Source organism: Eretmochelys imbricata, chromosome 11 (assembly GCF_965152235.1).
Source record: "Eretmochelys imbricata isolate rEreImb1 chromosome 11, rEreImb1.hap1, whole genome shotgun sequence".
Taxonomy (NCBI): Eukaryota; Metazoa; Chordata; order Testudines; family Cheloniidae; genus Eretmochelys; species Eretmochelys imbricata.
Genome location: NC_135582.1, coordinates 62,261,147 through 62,288,259, shown reverse-complemented (window position 1 = coordinate 62,288,259; position 27,113 = coordinate 62,261,147). Strand labels below are relative to the sequence as shown.

Genomic DNA, 27,113 nt, shown 5'->3' with positions numbered 1-27,113 from the left:
CTGATGTGCCATGCCCTTTGGGGTCCTCAGGAAACGTGGCACCAGTTGATTGTCTCACCCTCATTTAGGAAAACTTGCTCCTCCACATGTCCACTTAAGATCCACTTTCTTGCTTAGCATGCTTGGAGGGTAAATATTCTCTATTTTCATTTTCTCCCCACCGCTCTAACCTTTCTTCATTTCTTTTTCTAGCTTGCTAATTCTCACACTCTGCTATTAGAACTCTCACAGAACCTGGTTTGTAATCTTTGAAAGGTTTCCTCTTTGTCACGCCCTGCTGATTCCAGACTAAAGTTATTCATAAAAAGCCCCCAAAACCTCCAAGAATTCTCTCTCATTTCCAGTGGAGTTGAGTTACAGTATATAGTTACCATATTGGAACAGGATTGTTAGTCAAATTTTCCTTCCAGCAATGGTGGTGCTGTAGGAGCTGTCACGGCTGCAGTGCAGATGCCTCATAGCAATGCTCTGTCATTGCCAGTTATGATTTTAGCACTATAAACTTTGTCACAGTTATGCCCTGCTAAGACCTGCTATAACTCTAGCACACTAAGCTTCCTCATTGTCATGTTCTTTCCCTGTGGATCATGACTCTTGCTGACATGTTCAATGAGAACGACTTTATTTTTTTAAAAATCAACTGTCTAAATTATTAATACAGTTATAAAGATGGCACTAAATCATCAGCAGAAGGCAGCGAGACAAAACTGCAACATAATCTCTCATTTCAGAGCCAGACGGCTGTTCTATGCAGATAGAATCAGTGCACGAGGAAGCCTCAGTGATGTACCTGGGTAAGGATGCATATTGCCTTTCCATCCCTTCAAAGTGGAGATTGTGTGAACTCCCATCTGGACCTTTTCCAGACACCTGTGGAGAGAAGAGTAATTAGAGATGAAGATCAATTATACACACCAGTTACTGACAATGAATCTCAAAATGATAATCAGAGAACAAATGATGCTGCAGGGTGCCAAAATCAACAAAAGAAAGGCAAGGGCTCAGAGAATCCACAAATCCCATACTTAATCTTATCACTACTAACAAGAAAGGGTTCCATATCAAAGGACTGTTTAGAACAGGTCCTCAGTGCGGTTCCCTTGGCAGTAGGCCAGCAGGGATACTGTAAACTTTTTAGGTTAGTCTCCCACCTGTAATTCAGCAAAATCAGGAGATAAACCTGATTAAATAAAAGCATTTTAATATTGCCGAGTAATGCACACATTATTCAAAGGAAAGAATGAGTTTACATACTAGTTCCAGATCTGTTTATCATCTGTTGTCAATTTTTCTACAGTAAAAAATGCGATATAAACAACCTTTGCTTTCATTCATAACACAAATCCAGAAGCTTTCCCTAACACTGTTGTAAAGCTGAATATCCAACAGGGAGGTCAGTGCATTTATCATGTTCTAGTGTCGTTTCAGAAGTGAAGCATTAATGTGCTCAGGGAAAACATCAGCTCGCTACTTGGTTTGTTTTCAAGATGGCAGATGTGGTTGGCTGGATGTGAAATCCTATCAGGAAGACTCAAACTGAGGTAAGAATGCTGAACTTAGACGCTTTTAGCTTATAGGAGTTCTCTCAATTTCACTCTCTCAATGCCTGCTGATGGCCCAAGTGTTAAGAGCCTTGTTAAAATGGAGCTATTCGTCTTTTCCTCCATAAATGCAGAAGGCTCACTGACTGCACTCAGTGTTTCCTACATTAGTATGTAGTCCTATTCTGGCACTGCTAGAATCAGCAGTTTTATAAAGCAATATACCGTGAGGCCATTAAAAATCCCCTTCCCCCTTTACAGATTAATGGCAGAAGGGAAGATTTAATGCCTTTTCAAACACTTCTTAACAATTCATTAAGAAGAAAAGAATAAATCACACTCGGCTTTCTGTAAATGTCTGATTATAAAAAGAGGAAACACAAACTAAAAGTAACATGTTTTTCACATTCTACAGGTTAGAGAGCACCCTTCTGTCAATCTTGTCATTTATGCACAATACGTCAGTTTCACTAAAGAGATTTAAAACCTGTCGTGATGGAAAGTTTGTGCAGTGAGTTGTAATTAGGCTTATTCCCCTGTATATAATGTTTTCATGTACAATATCTCTTACAGAGATCCATAACAAAAAACAAGTCCAGTGTAAACAGATGTATTATCAGATTAAGTTGCTAGGCAGAGAGAGTTTCAGGAATTATTCTAGACTAGTAGCATTATGCTAAGTCTGCCTCCTAATATTCTGGAGCTAATATTAGTAATAATCCAGTCTTTTGCTAAGTGAACAACCTATTCTGGAGGGGCCCGTGGCTAATGCCTCTTGATTTGAATCAAAATGGTAAGGGGACCTTAAGGGGTTGATGAGTACCAGAAAATAATCATCTCTGATTTGAAATAAACCTACTTTAATAGTGCCTCACTTAGGGAAAAAAATATCACTGTCCTAGATTTCATAAGGAGAGTAGAAGGCCAAACAGATTATTTTGTTCATTTTTCCACCAGTAAAAGTGACACACGCTTTACACAGAAAGTAAGTACAAAAATTCACAGTCACTTCAGCTGTTCTCACACTTCTAATTTGAGCGTTTTGGTAATTTTCCTTAAATAGATGGGTACTCAGGTGATAGACAATCCCAGAACTTTTTGCTATTTTTTGCGGAAAAGCAAAGAAAAGAAAACAGATTTAAGCTTTTGTTTACTGAGCACAAAAATCATGTAAAACACGGTCTACCTGCGTGATGCATGATAGAGGATACAGGATAAATGATACACACAGGTAGTTAATTGCAAATTCTAAGCCAGAATGCAAATTTCCTGGTGATTACTTTTAAGCCTACTAAGGCCTGATCTACACTACGAGTTTATGTCAGATTTAGCAGTGTTAAATCGAATTAACCCTGCACCCGTCCACACAACGGAGCCATTTTTTCCGACATAAAGGGCTCTAAAAACTGATTTCTGTACTCCTCCGCAACGAGGGGATTAGCGCGGATATCAACATCGCCGTTTCGAATTAGGGTTAATGTGGACACAATTCGAAGGTATTGGCCTCCGGGAGCTATCCCACAGTGCACCACTGTGACCGCTCTGGACAGCCCTCTGAACTCGGATGCACTGGCCAGGTGTACAGGAAAAGCCCTGGGAACTTTTGAATCACATTGCCTGTTTGGCCAGCCGACCTCATCAGCACAGGTGACCATGCAGTCCCAGAATCGAAAAAGAGCTCCAACATGGACCGAACTGGAGGTACAGGATCTGATTGTTGTATGGGGAGAGGAATCCATGCTATCAGAACTACGTTCCAAAAGACGAAATGCCAAAACATTTCAAAAAATCTCCAAAGCCATGAGGGACAGAGGCTACATCAGGGACGCAACACAGTGCCGCATGAAACTTAAGGAGCTCAGACAAGCATACCAGAAAACCAAAGAATCAAACCGACGCTCCGGGACAGAGCCCCAGACATGCTGCTTCTACGCTGAGCTGCATGCAATTCTAGGGGGGGCTGCCACCACTACCACACTCCTGTCCGTGGACTCCGATGATGGGGTACTCTCCGCCGTGCCTGAGGATTTTGTGGACGGGGAAGATGAGGAGGAAGAGGACGAGCTTGAGAGCACACAGCACACCATTCTCCCCGACAGCCAGGATCGTTTTATCACCCTGACTGAAATACCCTCCCAATCCAATGAAGCCGCAGAAAGGACCCTTGGTGAGTGTACCTTTTTAAATACAATACATGTTATAAAAGCAAGCGTATTTTAATGATTAAGTAGCCCTGAGCACTTGGGATGCATTCGTGGCCAGTACAGCTACTGGAAAAGTCTGTAGCGGAAATCCTCCAGGGACATCTCCATGAAGCTCTCCTGGAGGTACTCGAAAAGCCTTTGCAGAAGGTTTCTGGGGAGAAAGCCTTATTCCGTCCTCCATGGTAGGACACTTTACCATGCCATGCTAGCAGCAAGTAATCTGGTATCATTGCATGACAAAACTGGCAGCGTATGGTTCTGGTGTTTGCTGGCATTCAAGCAACATCCGTTCTTTATCTCTCTGTGTTATTCTCAGGAGAGCGATATCGTTCGTGGTAACCTGGTTGAAATAGGGGAATTTAATTAAGGGGACATTCAGAGGTGGCCGTTCCTACTGGGCTGTTTGCCTGTGGCTGAAAAGAAATTCTCCCCGCAGTTAGCCACGCAGTGGGGTGTAGGGCGAGCAATGGCGCTGAGCTGTTCACATTTGGCTAGCAGGGATCTTCCCTGATACCAGCCATGTGGTGGGGGGAGGCGTAAAGTGATCATCCCAGAGAATTGGATGCGGGGGTGGTTAGTTTGGTTTCTGCTGCGGCACGTTAACAGGAAAACTGCAGCACTAAATGGCCAACTCAACGTGCTTTGCTTGGTATGGAAGAGAACAGCGCTGCTGTTATGAAGGTTGCAGAAGCTGAAAGACTATGGCAGAAGTGTCACACAGTACCCTGGCCAGTCATGAAACTGGTTTTCAAAGCTTCTCTGATGTGCAGTGCTTCCTGCTGTGCTCTTCTAACAGCCCTGGTGTCTGGCTGCACGTATTCAGCGGCCAGGCAATTTGCTTCATCCTCCCACCCCGCCATAAACATCCCCTTACAGAGACTGTGGAGCAAACAGCAAGCAGCAATAACAATGGGAATATTGGTTTCGCTGATGTCTGAGCGAGTCAGTAAAGTGCACCAGTGACCCTTTAAAGGTCCAAATGCACACTCTACCACCATTCTGCACTTGCTCAGCCTATAGTTGAACAGCTCCTTACTACTGTCCAGGGTGCCTGCGTAGGGCTTCATGAGCCAGGGCATTAAGGGGCAGGCTGGGTCCCCACGGATAACTATAGGCATTTCAACATCCCCAAGTTATTTTCTGATCTGGGAAGTAAATCCCTTCCTGCAGCCGTTTAAACACACCAGAGTTCCTGAAGACGTGAGCATCATGAACCTTTCCCAGCCATCCCACGTTGTTGTTGGTGAAACGTCCCTTGTGATCCACCAGTGCTTGCACCACCATTGAAAAGTACCCCTTGCGGTTTTAGAGAAATCTGTGTTCATGTCCTCATCACCGCACTTCCGTCGCCTCCTTGCCTGGTTTTTCAGGTGCTGGTTCTGCATAAACTGCATGATAATGCGTGAGGGGTTTACAATGGTCATAACTGCTGCGGTGAGCTGAATGGGCTCCAAGCTTGCTGTGCTATGGTGTCTGCTCGGGCAATCCAGGGAAAAGGGTGCAAAATGATTGTCTGCCATTGCTCTGATGGAGGGAGGGGCGACTGACAACACGGCTTACAGGGTTGGCTTACAGGGATTTTAAATCAACAAAGGGGGTGGCTTTGCATCAAGGAGAAAGAGAATGGCCCCCTCAAGGATAGAACTCAGAACCCTGGGTTTAGCACGCTGTTGATTTCACACAGGGAGGGAAGAAGGGAGGAGAAAATGAATACAAAACTAATGTGGTCTACTTCTTGTTTTGATCCACTTTATCTATCTTTATACATCTTGCTGGCAGCAGACGATGCAGTATGACTGCTGGCCATCATCATCTCCTGGGTGCTCGGCAGAAGACGGTGCAGTTGGACTGCCGGCAGGACTGAATCGCCATGAGACGAAACTTAAAAGGGAAATGACCTGGCTGAGTCACCCCCATGTTTGCCCAGGTGCCCCTGACCGACGTCACCGAGGTTGGCTAAAAGAGCACCCTGGTGTACGGTGACGATGGCTACCAGTAATACTGCACTGTCTGCTGCCAAAAGGCAATGAGCTGATGCCGTGTAGCAATGCAGTACCGCGTCTGCCAGCAACCACGAGACATACAGTGACGGTGAACTGAGCGGGCTCCATGCTCGCCATGGTATGGCATCTGCACGAGTAACCCAGGAAAAAAGGAATGAAACGATTGTCTGCCGTTGCTTTCATGGAGCGAGGGAGAGAAGGGGGGGGGCCTGATGATATGTACCCAGAACCACCCACGACAATGTTTTTGCCCCATCAGGCATTGGGATTTCTACCCAGAATTCAAATGGGCGGGCGGAGACTGTGGGAACTGTGGGATAGCTACCCACAGTGCAATGCTCCAGAAGTTGACGGCTGCACTGTGAGCATTTGTGTGGGGACACACAATCGACTGTATAAAAACGCTTTCTACAAAACCGACTTCTATAAATTCGATCTAATTTCGTAGTGTCGACATGGCCTTAGAGTGTAACAGCAGTCAATGTACAGCAAGAAGAAATGATGAAATTTACTGGGTGTTTACCAAGAAGAACTTATGTAGTCACTATCTAAGTAAGAAGTACTTACATGAGATGTGTGCATTGGAACAGCCTGAAACATCAATCTTCTGATTGTTTCTGAACAGAGAAAATGAAATCAGGTGCCTCCTGCCAGTTCTGTTTGTGTTTGTGCTCTGAGATACAGTTACCATAGAAACTAATTGTGGATATAATTTCACAAATTTGGCCCCACGTAGCGTATGAGTAGACCCCTGTGAAACCCTTTTTCATTTTATAGTTTTTCATTTCATTTGGGGGGAATTTTGTTTGACTTCGTTTTATCATGGGAGGCCCAGGTGGGGTGATCGGGAGGCCCTGCAGTTGCAGAATGAGCCTGCCTGACACTCACTGTGCAGTGGTGGCTCCTGTGCAGTGGTGCTGGGCCTGCCTCCCCGCTCTGGGCGGTGTGACCTGGTGCATGGGATCACTGTATTGTGCTCAGGTTTGGCCTGGCAACTCTTCCATCCTGGTGGGTGGCTGGCGCAACCCAGAGTGGCAGTGTGACCCCGTGTACCAGGTCACAACACCTGGAGCAGAGCCCAGCCCCACCACACAGGAGCTGCTGCTGTGAGGTTAGTTTTTTGTTTTATTTCATGTTCTTTCACATTTGTGAAAAACCTGGGGCTCTATGATGATTCTCTGCACCCCATGTAGAACTGTCCAATAAGCTCAAAGAGCAAACTCCGTGTCTTTAATTAAAGACTCAACCATCCCTTCTCATTTCCTTTTTCCCATTTGTCTACACATCAGTAAAGATGATATATTACTGAATCAAAAGTAAAACAGTTTCTGAAAGAAGATATTGACGTGATGAAAAGACAAAGGAAAAAGTTATTGCACTGGAAATGTCTGCCTCTTTAAATTGTTAGCTATGTTCTGGGAACAGTAACCATGGTTCTGTATCAGTCTCTATGCTCTTTGGGATTAGTTAGGCTAAAAATTTGTTTTAGAAGGACTAATTTATCAGATCAAGCACCAACTAGTAAGAACAAAGTTGATCTTCAAGTCCAAGCATTGGTACACAATAAGTTTTAAACACAGTATTTGTTTGCCTTAGTATTAACTATAAATAATTAACTGTATTAACTCAGAAAAAAGACCTAGCCATCACTGTGGAGAATTCACTATAGACCTCTGCTCAATTTATAAAAATGGTCAAAAAAAGCAAACAAAATATTAGAATGCAAAAGGAATAGGATAGAGAATTATGCAGAAACTTTTATAGTACAATTAAATAAATCAACGCTATGGCTTTAGCTGGAATACTGTGCTCACTTTCAATTATCCTATAGAATATAGTAGAAATGGTGAAAAATTACTGGAAGCATAGAATCATAGAAGATTAGGGTTGGAAGAGACCTCAGGAGGTCATCTAGTCCAACCCCCTGCTCAAAGCAGGACCAACACCAACTAAATCTTCCCAGTCAGGGCTTTGTCAAGCAGGGTCTTAAAAACCTCTAAGGATGGAGATTCCACCACATCCCTAGGTAACCCATTCCAGTGCTTCACCACCCTCCTAGTGAAATAGTGTTTTCTAATATCCAACCTAGACCTCTCCCACTGCAACTTGAGACCATTGCTTCTTGTTCTGTCATCTGCCACCACTGAGAACAGCTGAACTCCATCCTCTTTGGAACCCCCCTTCAGGTAGTTGAAGGTTGCTATCAAATCCCCCCTCACTCTTCTCTTCTGCAGACTAAACAAGCCCAGTTCCCTCAGCCTCTCCTCGTAAGTCATTTGCCCCAGCTGCCTAATCATTTTCGTTGCTCTCCACTGGACTCTCTCCAATTTGTCCACATCCCTCCTGTATTGGGGGGACCAAAACTGGACACAGTACTCCAGGTGTGGCCTCGCCAGTGCTGAATAGAGGGGAATAATCGCTTTCCTCAATCTGCTGGCAATGCTCCTATTAATACAGCCCAATATGTTGTTGGCCTTCTTGGCAACAAGGGAACACTGTTGACTCATATCCAGCTTCTTGGCCACTGTAATCCCCAGGTCCCTTTCTGCAGAACTGCTGCTTAGCCAGTCGGTCCCCAGCCTGTAGCAGTGCATGGGATTCTTCTGTCCTAAGTCCAGGACTCTGCACTTGTCCTTGTTGAACCTCATCAGATTTCTTTTGGCCCAATCCTCCAATTTGTCTAGGTCACTCGGGACTCTATCCCTACCCTCCAGTGTATCTACCCCTCCCTGCAGTTTAGTGTCATCTGCGAACTTGCTGAGGGTGCAATCCATCCCATCATCCAGATCATTAATGAAGATGTTGGAAAAAAAAGGCCCCGGGACCAACCCCTGGGGCACTCCACTTGATACCGGCTGCCAACTAGACCACAGTTGATCACTACCCGTTGAGCCCAACAATCTAGGCAGCTTTCTATCCACCTTATAGTCCATTCATCCAATCCCTACTTCTTTAATTTGCTGGCAAGACTACTGTGGGAGACCGTATCAAAAGCTTTGCTAAAGTCAAGATCGTCCACTGCTTTCCTCATATCCACAGAGCCAGTTATCTCATCATAGAAGGCAATCAGGTTAGTCAGGTATGACTTTCGCTTGGTGAATCCATGTTGCCTGTTCCTGATCACCTTCCTCTCCTCCAAGTGCTTCAAAATGGTTTCCTTGAGGACCTGCTCATGTTTTTCCCAGGGACTGAGGTGAGGCTGTAGTTCTCTGGGCTCTCCTCCTTCCCTTTTTTAAAGATGGGCACTATATTTGCCTTTTTCCAATCATCCAGGACCTCCCCTGATTGCCACGAGTTTTCAAAGATAATGGCCAGTGGCTCTGCAATCACATCAACCAATTCCCTCAGCACCCTCGGATGCATTAGATCTGGACCTATGGATTTGTGCATGTCCAGCTTTTTTAAATAGTCCTTAACCTGTTCTTTCACCACTGAGGGCTGCTCACCTCCTCCCCATACTGTGCTGCCCAGGACAGCAGCGTGGGAGCTGACCTTGTCTGTGAAGACTGAGGCAAAAAAAAGCATTGAGTACTTCAGCTTTTTACACATCATCTGTCACTAGGTTGCCTCCCCCATTCATTCAGGGTCCCACACTTTCCCTGACCACCTTCTTGTTGCTAACATACCTGTAGAAACCCTTCTTGTTACCCTTCACATCCCTTGCTAGCTGCAACTCCAATTGTGCTTTGGCCTTCCTGATTACACCCCTGCATGCTCGAGCAATATTTTTATACTCCTCCCTAGTCATCTGACCTAATTTCCACTGCTTGGAAGCTTCCTTTCTGTGTTTAAGCTCACTGAAGATTTCACTGTTAAGCCAAGCTGGTTGCCTGCCATATTTGCTAATCTTTCTGCACATTGGGATGGTTTGTTCCTGCGCCCTCAATAAGGCTTCTTTAAAATACAGCCTATGAAGAAGCCTATGAAGAAGAATTGAAAAGATCAAGACTGTTTAAATTTAGAGAGAAGATGAACATTTGAGAGGACAGGATAAACAATGAATTGTATACAGGGCTGTCAAGTGATTAAAAAATTAATCATGATTAATCACACTGTTAATAATAGAATACCATTTATTTAAATATTTTTGGATGTTTTCTACATTTTCAAATATATTGATTTCAGTTACAACACAGAATACAAAGTGTACTGTGCTCACCTTATATTTATTTTTTATTACAAGTATTTGCATTGTAAAAAAAACCAAAAGAAATTGTATTTTTCAATTCATCTAATACAAGTACTGTAGTGCAATCTCTTTATCATGAAAGTTGAACTTACAAATGTAGAATTATGTGCAAAAAACTACATTAAAAATAAAACAATGTAAAATTTTAGCGCCTGCATGTCCACTCAGTCCTATTTCTTATTCAGCCAATCACTCAGACAAACAAGTTTGTTTACATTTGAAGGCGATAATGCTGCCAGCTTCTTGTTTACAATGTCATCTGAAAGTGAGATCAGGCATTTGCATGGCATTGTTGTAGCTGGTGTTGCAAGATATTCACATGCCAGATGCGCTAAAGATTCATATGTCCCTTCATGCTTCAGCCACTATTCCAGGGGACGGGTGTCCATGCTGATGACGGGTTCTGCTCGATAACAATCCAAAGCAGTGTGGACCAACACACGTTCATTTTCATTATCTGAGTCAGATGCCACCAGCAGAAGGTTGATTTTCTTTTTTGGTGGTTCGGGTTCTGTAGTTTCTGCATCTGAGTGTCGCTCTTTTAAGACTTCTGAAAGCATGCTCCACACCTCGTCCCTCTCAGATTTTGGAAGGCACTTCAGATTCTTAAATCTTGGGTCAAGTGCTGTAGCTATCTTTAGAAATCTCACATTGGTACCTTCTTTGCGTTTGTCAAATCTGCGGTGAAAGTGTTGTTAAAATGAACAACATGTGCTGGGTCATCATCCGAGACTGCTATAACATGAACTATATGGCAGAATGAGGGTAAAACAGAGCAGGGGACATACAATTCTCCTCCAAAGGAGTTTAGTCACAAATTTAATGAATGCATTTTTTTTTTTTTTTAACACGAGCATCATCAGCATGGAAGCATATCCTCTGGAATGGTGGCTGAAGCATGAAGGGGCATACGAATGTTTAGCATATCTGGCACGTAAATACCTTGCAATGCCTGCTACAAAAGTGCCATGCAAATGCCCGTTCTCACTTTCTGGTGACATTCTAAATAAGAAGAGGGCAGCATTATCTCCTGTAAATGTAAACAAACTTGTTTCTCTTAGTGATTGGCTGAACAAAAAGTAGGACTGAGTGGACTTGTAGGCTCTGAAGTTTTACATTGTTTTGTTTTTGACCGCAGTTATGTAACAAAAAAATTTCTACATTTGTAAGTTACACTTTCACTACAAAGAGGTTGCACTACAGTACTTGTATGAAGTGAATTGAAAAAAACTACTTATTTTATCATTGTTACTGTGCAAATATTTATAATGAAAAATAATATACACTTTGATTTCAATTTCAATTTGATTACAACACAGAATACAATATATATGAAAATGTAGAAAAACATCCAAAATATTTAATACATTTCAATTGGTATTCTATTGTTTAACAGTGTAATTAAAACTGTGATTAATCGCTATTAATGTTTTTAATCACGATTAATATTTGAGTTAATTGCATAAGTTAACTGCGATTAATCGACAGCCCTAATTGTATACAATAGACAGATTAAGCATTTATTTATTCTCTCAAAATCCAAGAAGGGGCACTCAAGCACACTGACAGAGTAGCACATTTAAAACTGATACAAGGAAATACTTTTTTAAAACAATGAGCAATTAACCAGAGGTACTCATTGCCACAAAGGTTTAATTGAGGCCAATAATTTAGTAGATTTTTTTAAAAAAAGGATTGGAATTTGTATGGATAATGAAAACTTCTAGAGTTACAACAGTAAAGATAATAAAATCTCTAAAAGTCGGGAAAGGATATAAACCTTCATGCTTCCGGGCATCAGTCAATCTCTGAAGGGATTAGGAAGAAACCTCCCATATTAGTAGATTATACCATAATTTCTCACTTCAGAATTTCTTATACTTGTTTTTCTTAAGCATATGATAATTGCCACTGTTGGAGACAAGAAAACAGATTATATAGACCACTCCTCCGATCCTGTATAGCATCTCTACGTGTCTCTGCCATGTGCCAGGTAGACTTCTTTGCTGCATAATTAGTATTAATCTTGCTGTTCAAGCATTATTTCCCTCCATTAATAATTTCCAGTAGCAAACAGGGGTTTTGCTGTAAAAACAACTCAATTGCAGAAAAGGCATAGTGATTCCTCTGTACCTTTTAATATAAAAAAAAATGCCAACATACTAGAGGAAGAGATTAAAACACAAGATGGAGATACTTAGACTTTTTACGGTTTTAAATTCACAAACTTTAGCATGAGATGAATACAGATAGAATAAGATACTGCTTTAGTAGAGCACAGAATTTTCCTAATTTCCATGGGCAGGTGGAATCTGAATTTGATCTGATGAAGAAAACTGTGAAGAGATCCATATTACATGTGCTATAATTCAATCCACAATGAGGAAGTGAGTGTAATGAAAGAAAAAGATGTGTAAATGTAAGTGTGACCGAGGTCCTAGTGGGCAGCCAGCTGTGGTCACTCAATTAGGGTAAACTGTAAACAATGGGGCAGCCAAACCCCAAAAAGCTGGTGGCTATTCCAACACTTAGATTCACCAAGCCAGCATAAAACAGCTTCTTTATTACCTTGCTGGTTACTCAGAAGTCCAAACAACACAGTTCCCTTAAAGTGATCCTGCCTCAGGCCTCAATCCAGGTACCCACATCGAATATGATGAAAATTTCTGTAAATCTTATTTCATCATATAAAAGAAAAGGTTCTACCAATCCCAAAGGATCAGACACATTAACTCCCAGGTTAACGAATGGTTCAGATCTTACCCAAATACATGCAACAGCCAATTCTTATTAACTAAAATCTAAAGGTTTATTTATAGAAAGAAAAAGAAAAGTTAAAATTGGTTAAAGGAATCAATTACATATAGTAATGGCAAAGTTCTTGGCTCAGGCTTGTAGCAGTGATGGAATACTCTGGAGTACATCCACAGCTTGGATGGGTCATTCAGTCCATTGTTCACAGCTTCAGTATGTTGTAAAATTCCTCCAGAGGTAAGAAGCAGGACTGAAGACAAAATGGAAAAAATGCAGCTGCCTTTTATAGTCTCTTGCCATGCGGCCTGTGCTTCCTTTGTTTCAAACACAAACTGCCCAGCACATGGCTTGGAAGCCTTAGAGTTCTCTTCAGAGGCATTTCCCTGCATGCCTTGCTGAGTCATAAGGTGTATCTGCCTTCTCTCAATGGGTCAGTTGTGTAGCTGATGGTCCTTAATAGGCCATCAAACAGGTTAGGCTGTGCTGATGCCAAACTGTCTGGGGGTGTCACCCAGAAGCATGGCACAAGTTTGAAATATGGACATACATACATACATATCTATAACTCATAACACAAGGGTGATACAAACATATAAACAGATTATAATATCTGGCAAATTATGACATCTTTGCAGATATCTTACATGACATATCTGGTTCATTACTTCATGGGCGTTACCCCAGAAGCAAACATTTGAAATCCAGATATAAAGCCAATACGTATAACTTTAAATACAAAAATGATACATGCATACAGATAGCATAATCATAACCAGCAAATCATAATCTTTTCATAGACATCTTACTCTACAACCTTTGAACAATGTTTGCTGCAAATATATAACAGTGGTTGCAACAATGATCTATATGGTCATATTTTAATCAGATAACGTCACACCCCCAACGCAAAATTGGTGCAGGAAGTGGTGGTTCAGACACTGCTGAATGCATCACAGGAATTTCCCACTCTTGGTTCTGTATTGCCACAGCTTCTAACCCAATATTAGAAGTATCAGTATATAACCAAAATGGTGTATTAAAATCATGTTTAACTATATTGTTGAATCCCTTTACAAACCCAAGGTAAAACTTGGTTAGACCGATAGTGGATTGGATCTACTCATGAAGCATAATTCTTGTATGTTTCATGTGATCTTGCCAAGAGCTAAAGAAAACAGCTTATTTTTTTATACAAGCTTTGGCAAATGTTTGGAACCCAATTAGCAACAACTCAATGGAGGTATTAACATTCTTCATAGTGCAGGAATCTTGGTATTTAGCCATGAAAGCAATATGGTAGTGTGCCTCAGTTTCCCTTCTCATACAGCACATTAGGTTTGCAACATCTTTTCTTCTGCGTACAATTCCAGATTAATTACAGGCACTAACTGTAAAATATTAGTATCACAAGGTCTTTTAACATAAAGTGTGCTTTTATGTATTACTCTCAACATGTTCAAGGGTTTTTCCAAAAGATTAGGCACATTGTACATTTTTACAGTTCTTGGTATTAGCAACATATTAGTCAAAAAAGTTAATATTAGCATTAATATTAACATTAAATTAATTGCAGGGGTACATTTACATTTATTTTTGTCACGCCATGCCTTTGGCTCAATACCATTGTGGTTCTGGCATTTTAGGGTTAACCTGTGGCTTTCATTAGCATGATAAACTTTTTCCCTTTCTTCCTGTTCTGCAGCATCAAAATCTGAGCTCTTTTGCTTAACAGAATTCATTGGCCAGCTGGGTGTGTCCTTTTTGCTAACAGCTACAGGCAGGTCTTTCTCCCCTCAGTCAGTCAGGTTATTTGCATCAACACAGACACTAGTTTGGTTACTAGTTTTCAGATCCTTATCTGTTACCAATTCCAAGGCTGGACTCTGTCTTAAAGAGATACCATCCATTTTCACTAGCATGTTAGGCTCAAGGCTCTTTTGTCCTTCTATGACCAACCTCTGCTTCCACATGGAATCAGATGTCAAGTCCACAAAGAGACTACAAGACATATCCCAAGTGTCTAGAGATGAGAGTTTACTTGCTATCCCCTGTATTCTCGAGAGATTAACTGCACAACTGTCCTCCTGCTCTGCAGAGTCAGCTGTCCAGTCTTCCCTCTGAACCTGAGATACAGACTGTTTACTCAAGAATCAACATGGAGACAGTCCTGTTCCAACACCACTGTCTTCCCAACAAGCTGGTGAAGCTTACAGGGCTGTTTAAACTCCCTAACAATTTTTATTCCATCTGAAATCTCCTCAAAGCTATCCACACTGGGGGCTAGTCTACACTGGCAACGCTAAAGCGCTGCCGGGGCCTGTGTGGTCGCCGCGCAACAGAGGGAGAGAACTCTCCCAGCACTCTAAAAAAACCCACCTCCACAAGGGGCGTAGCTACCAGTGCTAGGGACTGTCTACATTGACGCTTTACAGCGCTGAAACTTGCTGCGCTCAGGGGTGTGTTTTTTCACACTCCTGAGTGAGAAAGTTGCAGTGCTGTAAATTGCCAGTGTAGACGAGCCCTGGGTCTTTCCAAAGCAAAGTCAGTGGATCTATACATCTCAGAAAGAGTCTGGCAGTTAGGAACTGAAACAAGCTTCTCAAACAAACTGTTGCTGTCTAAAACAAGAAAAGGAGGACTTGTGGCACCTTAGAGACTAACAAATTTGTTTGAGCATAAGCTTTCATGAGCCACAGCCCACTTCACTGGATGCATTCTAGTTTCTTTATACAGTACAGTGATTCACCCTGAGTTAATCAAATCACTTCCACACCCATCAGTTGCAGCAAACTGCTTGCAAAAACTACCCTGAAGATTTTTCTTTTCAGGAATCTTTCTAAGCAACAACCCATTTTTCACAGAAATTCAGCCCTTACCCTTTTCACCTAGGGCCTGCTCGAAAGGAACATTTTCCTGAGCAACAGCAGACACTTTCTGGGTTTTGCTTAAATCCAGAATCACCTCTGGCCCATCACGAAGCAAACTGATAGACTCACTGCACAAAAAGTCAGAAGCACTTTCTTTCCCTCTGCCACACACAAGCATAGGAATCGTTCCCTCCTTGTTACAAGTCTACACTGTTAGTAAATCACCTTCATGCTCTCCTTGTGCCCTGGCTATGATATCAACCTGGTTAAACACAGTTGTCATACCTTTACTCAGCAACACACTAGCAACAGGCAAAATAGAAGCACCAGAATTGCTTGGTCTCTGGGAGCTATTTATGACCTTAACTGGACGCAACCTAGTTACAATGTCACCATCCCTAGCAGACACAAATTTAGGAACACTTCCTTTCTGGGCTTAAGTTGTATCCAGGACTAGCTTTGGGTCAGCTGATAAATTTTCAACCATCATAGGCTGACAGGCTTCTTCTGTCTGCTCTGCAAACAGAAAAGAGCTGGAGAAACATTCCCCTTCAACAGACAAACAGCTTGGGATATCCTTTCCTTTCTCTCAGGACACAGGGCTGTTCACGGACAATTGCTCGGAGATTGGGTAGCTCCCCCCCCCCTTTTGTTTTTAAAGACTAAATAACTTTATTGCCTGGTCAAGCCTCCCCCACCTTACAGTCATTGTTAAACAGGGACAACGTGGGACCCGGGGGGCACACCCCAGCCAGAGCCACCCCTGGGAACAGGGGCTGCAGAGCCCCCCAGCTCTTCCCTCTCTCTTGTCCCTGATCCAGTATTAATAATAACTTAAAATAAATTACAGTGAGCAGCAGGTGCATGCAAGTCATTACCCCTAACAGACATAGGAACATTTCCTTCACTGTCACAATTCTCCACACTGGTAACAGATAAGGTATAGGGATACTCATGTTCCACTAACCTTGCCTTCCCAAACTGCTGATTAGACAAAGCCATCAGCTCAGAAGGCAGCCTAGGCTCATCTAAACGTTCTTTGCCTTCCCCTCCCTTACCAGATAAACTGCTGTTTTCCACAAATACTGTCTTATTACAAAAAGAAAAGGAGTACTTGTGGCACCTTAGAGACTAACCAATTTATATGCATCCGATGAAGTGAGCTGTAGCTCACGAAAGCTTATGCTCAAATAAATTGGTTAGTCTCTAAGGTGCCACAAGTACTCCTTTTCTTTTTGCGAATACAGACTAACACGGCTGCTACTCTGAAACCTGTCTTCTTACACTGAGCTACTTTAAGCACATCACTTTTACCTGGGTCAGGCTTACTTTCCCAAGCTTTACTAGCCAACAATGTATCACTCACCAAGAATGCACTCTTTCGTTCCTCAGTTAGGGCTTTAACCTGATCACAAATTTTAATTTGCTAGAGAAACATCTTCCTGAGCCTTATCTAATGCCAGATTCACTTCTGAGATACCAGACAGACACACAGAAATTTTTTCCACATACGCACTGCTTCTTTGCACGGACAAACAGTTATCTTCCTCAGACAAACATTTGGAGAAACCCTCCATAGGCAAATCCTTGCCCCTAATAGACACAGATTCAGGATTATTTCTTTCCTGTGACTGGTTTATGTCAACCTGACTGAACAAAGCTTTAATATCATCCCCAATCAAAAGATCCTTAGGCAATAACTTCCTTACACCAGCTATAACTTCATGTTTAACACCATTCCATTCAAGATGGATTATGGCTAAAAGTACACTTAAAGTAAACTCATAGAGGATTACAATATCCACACTCTGATTTGGTAAATAATCTTCTTCTTTGACAAGATCTGCTTTAACAAGAGTGATGTTAGAAGCTGTAATTTGCCCTAAACAGCTTTTACCATTGACTTTTACATTGTCTGCACATGTTATGGGGTTACCTTCACCTGAGCTCACAGTAAAAGCATTTACATAAAAGGTGGCAGTGTTGGGGTAAGTTTGGTTACACACAGACAACTGCTTAGAGTCAAACAACATACCAACATTGTTACAAACTGGATAGATTCTATCCCAATCTTTGTTGTTGAGAGAAACTGTTTTTTCAGTATGATACAGTTCCTGTTATTCCTTTATTCTCTTGAGTTGGAACTTAAGTCTGTTCACTTTTGCCTTAGTTTCTAGTTCCTGAAATCGAATATATGCCATTTTTGGTTCATGTTGAAAACACACGGGTTCTCTTTCAGCAGCTTCTCCTTCCATATCAGCAATTTTTTGCTTTTGTTCAAGTTCTAGGTGCTGGTCTCTACGGCAAGCATTTTTGATGGGTCTGCTTCCTTATCACTGGCAATTAACAGATTTTTCAGTTCCTGCTCTGGGGCCTTTTGCTTAAAATACAACTGTCTCTGTAAACACAATTCTTCCAGGCTTTTTCTGTCAGGATCTTGATCATGGGTCACTCACTGTAACTGATTTTTAACCCTTAAACCCTCCAATATCAAAATTAAATTTTGACAAGCATGTGGTTCTGATCCAAAAACCCAGTTAACCTGTGGTAATGTGTATCCTGCCGACTATGCCACTGTGACCGGGGTCCTAGTGGGGAGCCAGCTGTGGTCACTCAATTAGGGTAAACTGCAAAGAATGGGGCAGCCAAACCCCAAAAAGCTGGTGGATATTCCAATACTTAGATTCACCAAGCCAGCATAAAACAGCTTCTTTATTACCTTGCTGGTTATTCAGAAGTCCAAACAACACAGTTCCCTTAAAGTGATCCAGCCTCAGGCCTCCATCCAGGTACCCATGTTGAGTATAATGAAAATTTCTGTAAATCTTATTTCATCATATAAAAGAAAAGGTTCTACCAATCCCAAAGGATCGGACACATTACCTCCCAGGTTAACGAATGGTTCAGATTTTATTCAAATACACGCTACAGCCAATTCTTATTAACTAAAATCTAAAGGTTTATTTATAAAAAGAAAAGAAAAGAAAAGAAAAGAAAAGAAAAGAAAGAAGGAAAGGTGAGAGTTAAAATTGGCTAAAGGACTCAATTACATACAGAAATGGCAAAGTTCTTGGCTTAGTGATGGAATAAACTGCTGGCTTAGGTCAAGTCTCTAGAGTACATCCACAGCTTGGATGGGTCATTCAATCCATTGTTCACAGCTTCAGTTTGTAGCAAAGTTCCTCCAGAGGTAAGAAGCAGGATTGAAGACAAAATGGAGAAGATGCAGCTGCCGTTTATAGTCTCTTGCCATGCGGCCTGTGCTTCCTTTGTTTCAAACACAAACTGCCCAGCATATGGCTTGGAAGCCTTAGAGTTCTCTTCAGAGGCATTTCCCTGCATGCCTTGCTGAGTCATAAGGTGCATCTGCCTTCTCTCAATGGGTCAGTTGTATAGCTGATGGTCCTTAATAGGCCATCAAACAGGTTAGAGACTAGGGACCGAATGGCTCGGCAGCAGTTCTGCAGAAAAGGACCTAGGGGTTACAGTGGACGAGAAACTGGATATGAGTCAACAGTGTGCCCTTGTTGCCAAGGCGGCCAATGGCATTTTCGGATGTATACGTAGGTGCACTGCCAGCAGATCGAGGGACGTGATCGTTCCCCTCTATTCGACACTGGTGAGGCCTCATCTGGAGTACTGTGTCCAGTTTTGGGTCCCACACTACAAGGAGGATGAAAAATTGGAAAGAGTCCAACGGAGGGCAACAAAAATGATTAGGGGACTGGAACACATGAGTTATGAGGAGAGGCTGAGGGAACTGGGGATGTTTAGTCTGTGGAAGAGAAGAATGAGGGGGGATTTGATAGCTGCTTTCAACTACCTGAAAGGGGGTTCCAAAGAGGATGGCTCTAGACTGTTCTCAGTGGTAGCAGATGACAGAACAAGGAGTATGGTCTCAAGTTGCAGTGGGGGAGATTTAGGTTGGATATTAGGAAAAACTTTTTCACTAGGAGGGTGGTGAAACACTGGAATGCGTTACCTAGAGAGGTGGTGGAATCTCCTTCCTTAGAAGTTTTTAAGGTCAGGCTTGACAAAGCCCTGGCTGGGATGATTTAATTGGGGATTGGTCCTGCTTTGAGCAGGGGGTTGGACTAGATGACCTCCTGAGGTCTCTTCCAACCCTGGTATTCTAGGATTCTATGATTACTTCATGGGCGTTACCCCAGGAGCCAACATTTGAAATGCAGGTATAGAGCCAATACGTATAACTTTAAATACAAAGGTTTCAGAGTAGCAGCCGTGTTAGTCTGTATTCGCAGAAAGAAAAGGAGTACTTGTGGCACCTTAGAGACTAACCAATTTATTTGAGCATAAGCTTTCGTGAGCTACATGCATCCGATGAAGTGAGCTGCAGCTCACGAAAGCTTATGTTCAAATAAATTGGTTAGTCTCTAAATTGGTTAGTCTCTAATTGCCACTAGTACTCCTTTTCTTTTTACATACAAAAATGATACATGCATACAGATAGCATAACCATAACTAGCAAATCATAATCTTTTCATAGACATCTTACTCTACACCTTTGTACAATATTTGCTGCAAATATATAACAGTGGTTGCAACAATGATCTACATGGTCATATTTTAATCAGATAAAATCACAGTAAGCTATGGCTCTGTCAACTATGATAGCTGTATGGTACTTTACTGGAGACGTCTAAGAAGAAAAAATGATAGGCTGGTTGCAAATAATTTCCCAAACCTGCCAATTCTTCTGAAGAAAACTGCCCCCAAACCAAAAATTATGTGAATATGCACACATAGATTAAACCTGGTGAACAAATATCTTAGAACAGCAGAGGGTCTTGTGCTGGAATGACAAGGCCTGAGTTGTCACGTGCCAGCGAGTGTTGTCATGAACTGACTGTTAATTGGGTATTTGGAAATACTTTCTCGGATTTACCTACAAATAAGTGGTGGTACTAAAAAAGAGTATGGCCACAAGTAGACAAGTGGTTTCTTTCATGCTGAGAATGAGACTACTTTGCAAACGGTAGTCTCACTTCTTTTGCTCAGGAAGGGTTTCGTTTCATTCCTCCTTGTCCGCACTTGACTTGACTTACGGTCTGTTCTCTGAATCCAACATAAGTTTAGGGCTAAGAAATCTACTTAACCAGGAACTATTTGGGCTATGCCGTTCAATGTGGGGGGCAGCGAGCACTTCTGGCATTGGTTGGGTATTTTTTGTACACAAACCAACCTCTAAAAATCTATATATTGACATAGGGAATCCATTAAACTTCTCGGTGCAGGGACTGTCTATGTGTTTGTACATGGCCAAACATGAAGGGGTCCTGGGCTATGACTGGGGTCCCAAGGCCCTACCACAATATAAATAATAATAATTCTCTTCCCATAACTCCCATGGTCCTTTTTTGGGAGATCGCACTCTGGATGGCATTCTGCTTCTCTGTTGGGTTCTACCTTGCCTATTTGATAGGTCATGAATTCCCTGGTGAGCTACTGGAGCTCCCTGCTATGTCCTTTCAGCTTGTGGTTTGTTAGAATGGAGTTATAATCTAGTGTAACATAGCTTTGATGACGGAAAACTGCAGCTTCCACTGAACTACACCAGGGAGGGCAATGACACAAAGCCACTACCTGGGGTGGGGTAGGACAGGCACATGTAGGACACACAGGACAATAATAATAATTATACTCACCTCGCTCACAAGGGTGATGTGAGACTTAATGGGTGGGACCCAGTGCATGAGTCCTTAGACTTTCAATGAGACTTGTGATCCTAAGTCAGTTGGTGTTTTTTGAAAAGCCCACCCAATATCTACTCAGCACCCTGAGATCTCTGGACAGAAGGCTGAAAATAAGCATAGTGTGCTATATGCTTTGCTGCTTAGTACATTTCTTGTGATTATCTATTTAAGAGCTTGCTCCAGATGCTTGTCTGAGCTCCCTTCTCAAAGCTCTGCTTTTGTTTGTGAGCACTTCTAATCACATAGGGTTGCCATTTAGCATGCCAAAAGGAGCCAGGGTAAGAGGAATTTGCTCTTTGACCTGCAGGTCTCCCCTCTGCTGAGACACACTTGGTTTTTGTTTTCTATTAGATGAAAATTGAGAAAAACTGAAGGAGGTAAAAATGAATTTGTCCCCATCTCTCTTGATGTTTTGTGCACAGGTCAAAATTCAAAACTCACCACTTTTACCTTCAGCATTTTAACCATTCACACAGCTCTAGTGACTGGACATTTTGAAAAACAGCCATTTGACTTGATACATTTTTCTTTTCTAGTCAAAGTGGAAGAAAGGGTATTATACAGGGAGATGGATTTGCTGAACTCAGGGAGTTGGCCTGGTGGTCTAACAGGTCTTTTCCACCCCTGAATTCAATGATACCCTCATTATTATGTCTTTCAAGACCTTCATCCAGCTCTGTTTAATTTTTAAATCAAAAGGCAAACATTTAAATTTAAAAATTCTAACTGTGTCCCTAGTTCAAAAGAATATTTCTGATGTTTTCCTTACATACAGAAAAAGGGATGTATTTTGGTTTCCTGGTTTTGCAATGAAAGTTGAAACAGTGATTTTGCGTTATTATAACACTCATCATTTCTCCCTCTAATTTGGATGGTTTTTAATAAAGCTCCATTGATTTCACTGAAAGAAATCCCTCCTGGCAAAAGCAGAACACACACGCTGATTGCTAAATATGCGGCAATTATCATATTCAGCAGCACACTTTAATATCTTATTTATAGATGTATCTATCTATAATTTGCTTTAATTAAGTTGCATTGATTTTAATGACAGAAGCAGTCCTCAAAGAAGGGGTGAATGTTATATGATCCTATCAATACCGCTCTGCCATTGTTTGGACATAGGATAGCACCTTCAACACTTCTCCGTTGTATACTCTTTTCTTTTTCAAGTGGCTGTGACGACAAACCCAAATGACGTTCAATGGAAAACCTCAGAATTGCCTCTGTTTGACTGAGATCACTTTGACTTCCCTAGTATGTGCTAAACCTACATACAGGATCGATATGGAGAATGAAAAAGGAATCAATGTTTTCCATGTGCTCATGGAACCACACTATGGTTTCTGAAGAATTTCTTGCATTTGTTTCTATTTTAGATTAAATTTGGGGGGTGTAAGTTTATATTTGTGTCTTAAATTATTATATGATGCCCTAAATATCTTATGTTGTGTGGGGAGGCAACTAATTCTTATCCTTAGCATCTCCTTGAGAGCTCAGAATAATGAGCAAATATTTTAGGGACCTGATCCAACAAATGGCCGCATGTGTGCTGACCTCTGTGTCTGCACAGAGCCCCAGGTGCAGGGTCAAGGCCTCACTTATTTTTAAATTAATGCTCTGTGGACTCACGCTTATAAGGTGCTGAACATTCTGGACCTGATCCAGCAAAGTACTTAAGCACATGCTTAACTTTAAGCACATTTGTAGTCCCATTGATTTCAAGGGGACTACTCACATGCTTAAAGAATTAGGTGTGTGTTTCCATGCCGAATCCAGGCCAGAGTACTTAGCACTTTGCAGGATCAAAGACTACGAGCGGCTACTAAAAGCACAGTAATACCTTCTTTGCCTATTATTTTTTGACAATGTTTATCATAATTTTAATAGCATCAAATTCCCCTTGGCAGAATCCTGAGAACTGAGATACACCTGCAGCTCTCCTCAGGCTCACTTCCTTTTTTCAGTGAAAATATATAATTAAAGCAGGAACCATAGATGTTTTTGCACACACTTAACCACCGTTCTAACAGTGGAGAACCCTGTGTCCCTATGTCCAAATTAATTCACAGGGGCTATGCGGATTACCCCTGTTGATGATCTGTCTCAGACATTTTTAGGAAAGCCAGTAATATACTGGAATGTCTTTAAAACATTACCTCTCATGATCTTAATCTATCACCCACTCTTAGCGTGCATACATTTTTCACACAGAGTGAAAAATAAGCGCTAGTTTTCTAAATCACTGCATTTCAGAATACATCAACATTAAGTTTGTGAGCATGATCCATGGTAAAGAATTATCCATGTTAAAACGCAAGGGCATGATCTCAAAGGAAGAACTTCAAGGCAGCAACGCTAGCGCATTTTCAGTTTCTGGTCATCGTTTTTCATTCACTGATTACCGCTATAAGCGTTGATTAATAGTTGTGTTCATGCTGCTAGAATGCATTTCCCTTGGGTGAAGAAAACATTCTTGTCTAAAGAAGAAAAGATAATAATCACACCATCCTTCCTCTTTCCCACAAAAAAAAATGCACAGAGACAGGCACATCAGAGTTACTGATGATCTTGGTTTCCCTGGTTAGTGGTTTCGAACAGTTTTGCTTAAAAGATCAGCCAAAGTAGTCAGAATATTAATTTGACAATCAGCTTGCTAGACAATTAAGTGTTTCTTAATCTCATGAGCCTTCTTCTTTTGTAAAAACAAACAAACAAAAAGAGATAGAAACAATAGGGCTTAGATAGTAGTGTTGCTGATATACTATAATTTTGTTTGTCACTATCCCTCTTCCTTATCCCAAAACCATCAATGACAACTGTGCATCAAACTTGAAACTAGTAGGGCTGATTAACTTAGTATTTGTTTTTTCTCCTCAATAAGGCCCTAGCTCTTACTCATTGAGGTGAACTTGTGATTTAGATACAGAGAAAAATTCTTTATAAAGACAATAGACTGAGGGACTACAAATGCAGAGTGAACTTTAAAAGAGAAACAGGCTGATCCTATACGGTGGTTGTGTTTAAAAACATGGCAACTGCCGTAGCTAACTAGAAAACCTGATCTCACCATTTGCCATATCCCCTATAACTAAGTACAGAGAATTCAGCAAAAGGGGAGATGAAGTTATCTAAGGCAAAACTAAAAAAGGTTTTGAGCGTAGCCACTCTGAGTGGATATTCTGTTTTCCGAACCTCTGCTCAACGATCCCCTGGTCCCAGATCCTTAAGAGCTATCAGTTTCCTCTGCCCATGCTAAATTAGATCATTTCCTGGCCTGTGACTTTCTCCCTGGGTGGCTTTTCTTTCCATTAATCTTATAATGTGTTTTTGATAATTCCACCTCTTAATTGTCTTTAATGAACACCAGATTGGTGGCATCCTCACTCACAATACTTACTACTCACCGTTAAAACAGAGAAGCAGAGACCCTTCAACTAGTAACAGAAGAACTTTAACCCTTCCCTCCCTACCCCCAACCTCAGTAGAGAGGCGGATATCATATTCACATTGTTTCATCCCAAACCTCTGAGAAGGAGCAGCGATTTAACTTATGATTAACTTTTTTGTAGGGAGGATTGGGGGGAAGCAGCACAGGCCATCTCCCTTTTAAGTATGTTACAAAATGCTGTGAGCCAGTTCTTCCCATCTTTTCAAAAATCTACCTTAAATCCAACTCTTTGTGTTAGCCTAGGATTGAGTGGAAGCCCCTTTTGGCTCCTCCCCAGTCTCGCATTCTTTGCTTTTCCCCTCACTGTAATTAGTTTACAAGACTACTTATCCACATGATTACCGCTTTTAAATTACAGTCTTCTTTTCTTTTACTCCAGTTCATCATCTTACATCATTTTGACTGGCTATCTGTGTACCCAGTTCTATCAGGCATTTTCTCATTATGTTATCTCTTCATATAAAGCATTTTGAAATACAGTACTTTATATGAGACACACTGTATGGAGTAAATTAAATTGAATTTTTTTTTCTCAAAGTCAGGGGCTTGCAGCATCTTTCTTCAGCTAAGTCAGCAGAGTTCTCAGCACCCAATACCCGTATGCAATGGCTACTCTTTGCAGCACATGCTTTATGAGGGAAAATGGTACTGTAATGTCAGAACCTGGGGAGCAAACAGGAGAGCATCTCAAGATTTATATTCATTATGGTGATGGCAGGCTAAAGTCTCCAGTCCAGCTTTTGTAGTATTTAACGATCAGAATCTGACTCTGATATACTGCCATATCTGCCTGCATCTGGTGTTGATGCTGGGTGCGGGGGAGGTGTATGTGTGTTGGAGAGGGAGGGAAATAGCAGGGCATGGAACGAAATTGCAGAGCAAGTGGTGGAAATAGACAGCGAAAAGCTTCCTACAGTTAGGCAGACTCACAGGGGAGAGAAAGCCTTTCATTGTCTATAAAATCTTGCCTTGCTGGAGGTCCTCAAGAGTAGAAGGCGTAGCCTAGAGGCAGTAAATCTCTCACTTGTATTATTACATTCTAAACACTTAGCTACTATACCAACCAGTGCACTACCTCAGGGAAGAAAAAGGAGGTAGAGGGGGAAAAACAGAACAAAGAAAAAAAGCAAGCAAGCTAGCAGATAAAAGTGGAAAACAAACCCCCTCCACAATCCCGCCCCCCAAACAGCTCATGTTAAAGAAAACAGCAAACAGTTATCATCAAGTTGTTAAAATTTAACCCCAATTCCTTCTATTGTGATTTAACAGCACACTGGAACAACCTTCTTAGAATTTCAATGGTTAGTCTGCATCACCGGGTATTAAATCCACCTTAATCCTGTTAAACACCGATATGACTAAAGAGTCTCTCTCTCTTGCAATGGCATTATGACAAAAGCTCTCCACACTGCCAGTTCAATCTGTCTAAAAAAAAAAATCCCTGGATTAATACTGAGCAAACTGCATCAGCACGAGCAGGTTTCAAGAGCAGTTGCTTTCCATATGCTCTGGCATCAGGTTCTTTTGGATCCTGTGGTACCAGTCTGCAAATGCTACAGACATTGTTTCTCATGCTTGCAACTGCTGTTGGGTGGCGACCTTCCTTGCGTGCTGATACCAGCTGAGCAGTTGGTATAGTTTCTCTGTGATCTGGTACTGTCTGTTGTTTGCTGGTACCAGATGGATACCAGATGGGGTATTGTGGGCAATGCCTTCCCTGTGTTCCAGTCCCAAAATCACTGCCGAGAGGGTCAGTCTTGTCAGTTAGTGGACTCCTAAATGCCACTTCAAAGCAGAACTCTGAAAAATCTCAACATCTGTTCCTTACTCCTAATGACCTTAAAAAAATGTTATAGTCATACTTCCCTTTACCCAAGCAGTTACAATACATCTGCAGGAAAATACAACCTTCCAGCAGCTTGCAGACATCAAACTCACTCCTGGCTAATGGCAGCTCCAGAAGCTACCACCTCAAGTACTACGGTCAGGACTGAATGTGAAGTATAATCAATATATTCTTTTCCTGTGATAGTGCAGTTTCCACGGTATGCATCCGATGAAGTGAGCTGTAGCTCACGAAAGCTCATGCTCAAATAAATTGGTTAGTCTCTAAGGTGCCACAAGTACTCCTTCTCTTTTTGCCACAACACAGAAGTTCAGAGATACAGCAGGGCAGCTTTCAAACAGTATTTTTAGTGGCAAAATGGAACAACAAGAAAACAACAACTTTTAAGTGCCTCTGAACAGTATCAGGGATACCTTAATACTGAGCACAAAGCACGGAGAGAGAAGAAAAAAAAGAGAGAAAGCAGTGGAGGAGATCTGTTATAAGTATTAATTTTTGATTTGGGTCTTTCAAGATGTTGACCTGATTATCAAACTGGAGACAG

General features: G+C 41.7%; 1 protein-coding gene across 3 annotated transcripts in view; it reads right to left on the bottom strand.

Annotated features, from left to right (window-relative positions):
• PARD3B (par-3 family cell polarity regulator beta) overlaps positions 1-27,113 on the bottom strand; it is a 615,914-nt gene that overhangs the window by 32,974 nt on the left and 555,827 nt on the right. For all 3 annotated transcript variants that reach the window (XM_077830252.1, XM_077830251.1, XM_077830253.1), the window contains one exon: positions 791-870. In XM_077830252.1, the coding sequence (XP_077686378.1) occupies positions 791-870 (80 nt within the window). The remainder of the gene's footprint in view (positions 1-790; positions 871-27,113) is intronic.